Source organism: Nematolebias whitei, chromosome 14, assembly GCF_014905685.2.
Source record: "Nematolebias whitei isolate Nwh7 chromosome 14, NemWhi1, whole genome shotgun sequence".
In the NCBI taxonomy this organism is placed as follows: Eukaryota; Metazoa; Chordata; class Actinopteri; order Cyprinodontiformes; family Rivulidae; genus Nematolebias; species Nematolebias whitei.
Window position 1 is genome coordinate 1,323,004 of NC_056511.1, and position 7,099 is coordinate 1,330,102.

Genomic DNA, 7,099 nt, shown 5'->3' on the forward strand with positions numbered 1-7,099 from the left:
TGTTTCACTTTGTCTGTGTTTCAGCTGGTCCGTGTTTCAGCTGGTCCGTGTTTCAGGTGGTCCCTGTTTCAGCTGCTCCGTGTTTCAGCTGGTCCCTGTTTCACTTTTTCTGTGTTTCAGCTGGTCTGTGTTTTCTGCTGGTCCGTGTTTCAGCTGGTCCCCGTTTCACTTTTTCTGTGTTTCAGCTGCTCCCTGTTTCAGCTGGTCCCCGTTTCACTTTTTCTGTGTTTCAGCTGGTCCCTGTTTCAGCTCCTCAGTGTTTCAGTTGCTCAGTGTTTGAGTTGAAACTAACCCCAGGAGAAACCCTTGTATCGTATGATGTGACTTCTCTTTTCACATGCATACCCATCTCTGAAGCAGTAGAAACCGTCAGAAAACAACTTCTACAAGACAAGGACTTAATCAACAGGACCAACTTCACCCCAGACCAGATCTGCACCCTGTTGGACCTCTGCCTCTCCACCACTTATTTCAAGTTCAATGACAGTTTTTACAGACAGAAGCACGGCTGTGCCATGGGATCTCCAGTGTCACCCATTGTTGCCAATCTCTACATGGAGGAAGTGGAACAGAGAGCCCTACACTCCTATGAGGGAACAACGCCAAGCCATTGGTTCCGTTATGTGGATGACACCTGGGTCAAAATCCAAGCCAAGGAAATAGAAGCGTTCACCAGACACATTAACTCGGTCGATAACAACATCGAGTTCACCAGAGAGGATGCAAATGACAACAAGCTGCCTTTTTTGGACTGTTTGGTTCAGATGGAGAGAGAGGACAGCCTCAACATTGAAGTTTACAGGAAACCAACCCACACAGACCAGTATCTTCTGTTTGACTCCCACCATCCACTAGAACACAAACTCTCTGTCATCAGAACTTTACAACATCGGGCCGAATGCGTTCCCACGAAGACAGAAGGGAAGGAAAAGGAACTGAAACACATTCAAGAAGCTCTTCAAACATGTGGATATCCTAACTGGGCTTTTGTCAAGTCAGAGAGGAAATCTACAAAACACACCAATAAACTGAAAAAGGAGAACAACAGACGTAAAAACATTGTCATCCCTTATGTTGCTGGAGTATCAGAGAAATTCAGAAGGATCTTCAACAAACACAACATCCCAGTACATTTCAAACCCAGCAGGACTCTCAGACAGAGGCTGGTCCACCCTAAGGACAGAACACCCATACACAAACAGAGTGGTGTAGTGTATGCGGTCCAGTGCAGCGAGGACTGTCCAGACCTCTACACTGGAGAAACTAAACAGCCTCTTCACAGACGCATGGCTCAACACAGGAGAGCCACCTCCTCTGGACAAGATCCAGCTGTTCACCTCCACCTCACAGATAAGGGACACTCTTTGAGGACCAACATGTGCACATTTTGGACCGAGAACACACATGGTTTGAGAGGGGGGTGAAGGAAGCAATTTATGTAAAAAGAGAAAAGCCGTCTCTTAACAGAGGAGGAGGCCTCAGATTTCCACTTTCAAAAACCTATAATGCAACTTTAGGACTGACACCAGCCAGTTTGACACCTGTCAGGAGTTCCAACCATGTGACCAGAGTGGCTCCTCTGTGGGTGGGATTAACAAAGACCCTAACAATCCTTTGTCGTGAAGCGTGAGAGGTCAATCTGCATGTGTCAATCTGCATTATGCACGCTTACAGAACACTGCTGCTCTGTAACTTGAATCCCACACTCCGTGTTTCTTTGAATTGAGAAAGCTCCTCGGACGAGAAGCAAAACTCTTCAGTTACAAATAAAGTCCAGTTGTTGTTTTTATTTAAAGTTTATTTTATTTGGACTGGGATGATGGTGGTGGTCTTCAGGCAGGTGGGAACTGTTGTCAGCGTGAGTGAGGAGTTAAAGATGTCTGCCAGCACCTCGCAGAGCTGATCGGCACAGTTTCAGCATCTTCCTGGGGATGTTGTCTGGGCCGGTTGTGTTGTGAGGATTAATCCTCCTGAACGTATGGACCACTTCAGCTGAGGTCACGCTGAGGAACTCCTTCTGGTGCTGGGTGGTCTGTTCGGGTCTACAAAGTGTGTGTAGAACTTGAGGGCATCAGGCAGAGATGGGTCTTTAGGGCATTGTTCACTCCCTCCTTTATAATCTGTTATACACTTAAGGCCCCTCCACCTGCTCCGAGGGTCTTGTGAGGTGGACTGACCCTGGATCCTCTGTGCACATGCAGCCTGGCCCTCTTAATACCAGCAACCAGCTCTGTCCTCGTCCTTCAGCTCCTGTCAGTTTCCAGACCTCAAGACTGTTCCTGGCTTCCAGCAGGGTGCGCACCTCTGCGTTCAGCCGAGGCTTCCTGTTCAGTAGCTCTTAACATCTGATGGTGGTGACGTCATCAGCATGACGGTGTAGTGGGTCAGTGTTCGGGTGGTGTTTTATAGGTTGTTTTGGATCATTACAGTTGTAGCTGCAGCAGTTCTATCTATGTCCTGTGTTGTTATTGTTTTAGCAGCTCATAATTTTGCATGGCTCCGCCTCCTTGTCCTCTCTGTTCGTTTTGTCAGTTCATGATTCTCGTTGACTCAATTTGGACGGATTCTACAACTCTCACCTTTGTCTGTCTTCCAGGTGCGTTGCCAGGGTAACCTAACTTATGTTGCCCTTGTGATGGTGGGTGGGGCTGCATGGCCCTGACGTGATAAGGAGATGGAGTCTCAGTCCTAAGCTCCTCCCCCTCTTCCTGCCGTGGACCAGACACAGACAGCAGCAGCTCTTCTCTCCTGTCTCCCTCTTTAACCTCTGCTCCTCCCTCCCTGTGTCCCCCCCCGTCCTTTCGACCATGCTATGGTCCGGCAGCTGGTGGAGAGCCTGAGGACGCAGACTCTGGAAGACGACCCTGCTCAGCCAGGGGACTTCCACCTGGTGAGCTTCACACCTGCAGTCTCCGTCTTCCTGTGCAGGAACTGCTTCTGAAACAAACTTTGTTTTTGGGTTTCAGTCCCTGCTGGACCCCAAACCCCTCGCAGAGTGCTGGCCTCCAGATGGCTTGATGCCTGGTGAGTGACGTGAGAACTGGAGCAGGACTTTAGAAGCCGACTGTGGTGGACCTGCGCATGTCTGCAGCCTCTGACGGCTGTAATCGATTTCTTGACTTGAAGTCTGCGTCAGGAGCCGCACGAGCGTGCCACAAGCTTTGCACATTTCAAAATGCACAAGTAATGTTCTGCAAGTACAAAATGTCAAATACACGTGCACAAATCACCTGCTGTGCACAGATCAGTCAACACGAGCGCACGGATCAGCTGCCTGTGACCGCTGCAGGTTCACAAAGGTAATGATGCATTCAAGGCTGGTGAAAAGCTGGGACATCTGAGCCTCAGCAGATCGATGTAAAAGCTCATGCTTTAGTAAAACTTGTGGCACGTGCACGGATCTTCCTGTTGGCGTACAAATCTCAGTGACTGCATGTGAGACCGCTCGATCTTCGTACACAACCGTCTCATGAAGTACAAAAAAATCCTTTGTGGTGAACTGGTGACATTCTGACCACGGGGTCCTCCTGCAGCTACGTGCTGAGGAGAAGAGCAGGATGCAGAGTTCATTGTGAGGATGATGAGAAAATAATGTTTGAACCGCTCGTCAGTCCATCAAAATAAGAGTTTCGCTCTAATGTCCTGCGTTTTCCACCTCGGTCTGAATTCACGGATTAGTTTTTCAGTTTGAAGGTGAAACGTTGAATTTAAAGAAAAGTTAAATCTTTGTCGTTTCCATGAAACAACTTGTTTTTCTTCCAGAGAGCAGCTACTGGCAGCTCTGCCCTCCCTCCAAGTCCAACCTGCAGGGGGGGTTACTGAGCTCTAGTTTCCCTCCCGGACCTGGACCCCTGGTGCCTCCAGATGCTCATCTGCAGGAGGGGGGCCACCCCCTGGATGGGGGCTCCTCTCAGCTTCAGCATCACCGGCTCCTGGCGCCCTGCACCTCAGCGTCTGATCTGTTTCTCCCTGGAGCGGCAGGGGCGGCTCCTCCTGGACTCGGACCCCCTCCCCCTCCTCCCCCGCCTCCCAAACGTCACTGCCGCTCGCTGTCGGTGCCCGAGGACCTGTCCCGGTGCCGCTACACGTGGCGGCCTAGCGCGTCCCGGGTCTGGACTCCTGTCAGCCGGCAGCAGTGCCACAGCGGAGTTGGGGGAGGGGCTGCAGGTGGGGCGATGGGCGGAGGGAGTATAGGGTCAGGGGCATCTGGGGGCGGAGTCTGTCCTCTTGGGGCCCCCAGCTCTTCTCTGAACTCGTCGCTGCACTCCTCCTCCAGCCCCACGTTCTTCAGCCTGGCGCTGTCGCCCGACTCCCCGCTGCCCTGGAGCTTCCCGTGGGACCCCAGCGAGGCTGCGGCAGGGGGCGGAGCCTGCTGCTGTTTCTTCCCCTCCCCTTCCTCTTGCTCATCCTCGCCCTCCCCCCTCCACCCGCCTCCCCCTCCTCAGAGGCGTTTCTCCCTCTCTCCGGTGCTCATCAGAGACTCGACAGCCTCCACCTTCCCTCCTCCACCTCCGGTGCCGAGCCAAGCGGCGGTGCCTCCTCCAGGCTGCGCCGCCACAGTCCGAGCGTCTCCGGGGGGCCCTGTCCCCGCCTCCCCCTCCTCGGCGTGCAGTACGCCGTCATCTCTCCGCCGCAGCCTGCCTCCACAGCTGCCGCGCTGCCACTCGCAGCCCTGCGACCTGCTGCTGCTCAAACCGGGTCTGAAGAGGCGCCGCGACCCTGACCGGCCCTGCGCCCGACCCGTTCTCGACTTTGTTAAGATGACACAGGTACCGAACCCTCCGTCTCGTTTGATTTACAGCATGAGATGATCCAAGATAAAGAGTAACTTTCTGTGTAAAAGCAGAACCTTGTGTTTGTGCTGGTTCTGTTGGTGAGTCCAACAGGCGCCCAGATCCTCACCCAGCCACGGCTGCTGAAGACTTTTGCACAGACGGTTCTGTCAGCTGACCTCTTCCTGTCGTCCACAGACGCGCAGCTTCGACCCGCAGTGCCTGGAGCGCGGCGGCGGCAGGCTGGCCTGCGGCGGTGACGTCTGCACGGGCGACTTCCGGGGCTCCTGCTCGCCGGCCGAGTGTCTGGGCAGGACCAGCATCGGCCCGCTGAGCGAGAGCGACGAGGAGTGCCGCGAGGACGAAGAGGCGGAGCCTAAGGAGCGCGAGGTGTCGCAGCAGGTCGTGTTCGAGAGGGACTGCACAGAACTGGACTTGAACTTGATAGAAGAAAACTGAAGTCTGTAAATGAAGACTGTTCTGGTTTTGTTTTATTTTGAAAAGGTATGACCCCGCCCCCCTCTTCCCCACTCAACACTCAGCGCCTTCTCTCCACCAATCAGCAGAGCTCTCAGGGACAACATCTTCTCCCATTGGACGAGCTGAGTAACGACAACAGTGATGATGTGGCTGCCGGTTGCAAAGATTGCTGCTTCACCTGGAAGGTGCTCGTCCGGACGTGTCGCCCACCTGTGCAGGTAGACACCATGTCCAGGTGCTTTTCAACGCACAGCTGCACAAACCTGTGACGTGACGAACGCTGTCGTCCTGGATCGTCGCCTCGCTGACCTCCACCTGCAGCTCAGACAGGAAGTTGTTCATGAGATCGTGCAGAGCTCGTCGGAGTCGTTCACTAAATTCTGCTCAAGTTAAAACCTGTTGGACAAGCAGCTGTTTGTCTGCGCGTCGTAATGTTTTGGTAAACGTCTTACCTGTAACTGTAAACACGCACTTCCTGTCTGAGTCATGTGACCCGGTCATGGCGATGCGTCCAGGTTCTGCTGCGGCGTCCTGTCAGTCCTTACTGAGGGCAAAACGCCACTGATGCTGTTGTTGGCCTGAGTGTTCACGTGCGCGTGTGAACGCGCTCTGACATCACATCCTGTTGGTCATGTGACTGTGTTTGGACTGAATCCAGTTTTAAAGACTCATTTTTACCTTTCTGAAGGTTTGGTTCTGATCCGAGCGGCCCGTTCAGCTCGGACCTGTTTGTGAAATGTTCTGTTGACTCGTTCATCCGAGACGAATAAAACTTTTCTGAGGGAAAACAAAACTTTCAGCTTTTACTATAAATGACTTGTTGTTTAATTATGTTCCAAATTCAAAGTTTTATTTTTATAGTCTTCAGAATATCTGGGAGTTCAGCAGACATGTCGTTTTATTCTGAAAATCTCTGAAAATGATTTAACTTGGACTGGACGCTTTGGAAGGATTCCTCGTAATTAATTAATTTTTATTAATATCAGCCCCTTCCTTCTCAGATTCATGGCCTGCAGCAGATGTTAGGACATGATCGTTGGCACGTCTGGACTTTTGCTCCAGGTTTGACCTTTTGACATCAAGGGGGCGGAGCTTAAGAGTGACGCTGACCTCCATCAAACGGGATTCTGGCCTCATATTTAAAGGAAAAGACGGTTTCTGCTTTTTTTGTGGTAGTTTATAAATAAATAATGGCTAAAATGTAAGAAAAAAATGATTTTTTTTTTTTTTTACTTTAGTTTGGAGCAAGAAACATGAAGTAGTTTACTTTGAAACAATTTCTGTTTTATTATTTTCACAATAAACTTCAGATTGAGACATGAAGCCGGTCGTTCTTTGTTTTTGTGTGGAGGAATCGACCCGTCGCTCTGCGGCAGCTTTTCTTTCTGCATGAAGCAGAGACGGACCTCTGAACATCTTAAAGACTTTTATTTCTGCAGGTTAAGCCCTAGTTTTACCTACAGGGACCTCATGCTACTGGGAATTATTAGAGATTGTCTGTGTTGTTAATCCCGTGTGAATCGGCCATGTCGGTAATCTGTAAAGTAAAAATTCCCCCACAAATTACCTTCGATATTTGGCAGAACTCTGAGGTCCAGTGATAAATCCATGATCTCTCAGGGGCCCAAGGCAGTGAGGGCACAAGCAGAACATCTGGTTCTCTCCTGCTTCTCCCCTGCTATGATGTCATGTGGTGTCATGTGATGTCGTGTCATGTGGTGTCATGTGATGTCATATGATGTCATGTGATGTCATATGGTGTCATGTGGTGTCATATGATGTCATGTGGTGTTATGTGGTGTCTTATGATGTCATGTGGTGTCATATGATGTCGTGGTGTCATGTGG

At 51.1% G+C, this 7,099-nt stretch overlaps 1 protein-coding gene across 1 annotated transcript; it reads left to right on the top strand.

The window, feature by feature from the left end:
- The first annotated feature begins 2,812 nt into the window (after positions 1-2,812).
- fam53c (family with sequence similarity 53 member C) lies at positions 2,813-5,341 on the top strand. Its single transcript, XM_037687200.1, has 4 exons — positions 2,813-2,890; positions 2,967-3,024; positions 3,763-4,769; positions 4,971-5,341. Exons 1-4 carry the CDS (start codon positions 2,813-2,815, stop codon positions 5,229-5,231), a joined length of 1,404 nt encoding a protein of 467 aa, XP_037543128.1. The 3' UTR covers positions 5,232-5,341.
- Positions 5,342-7,099: the final 1,758 nt, after the last annotated feature.

Excerpts from the sequence above, each read along its gene's own strand:
- fam53c (XM_037687200.1), top strand. The coding sequence starts at position 2,813 with ATGGTCCGGCAGCTGGTGGAGAGCCTGAGGACGCAGACTCTGGAAGAC. Across the intron at positions 3,025-3,762 it reads TCCAGATGGCTTGATGCCTG|AGAGCAGCTACTGGCAGCTC; the intron begins GTGAGTGACGTG and ends TTTTTCTTCCAG. Across the intron at positions 4,770-4,970 it reads ACTTTGTTAAGATGACACAG|ACGCGCAGCTTCGACCCGCA; the intron begins GTACCGAACCCT and ends TGTCGTCCACAG.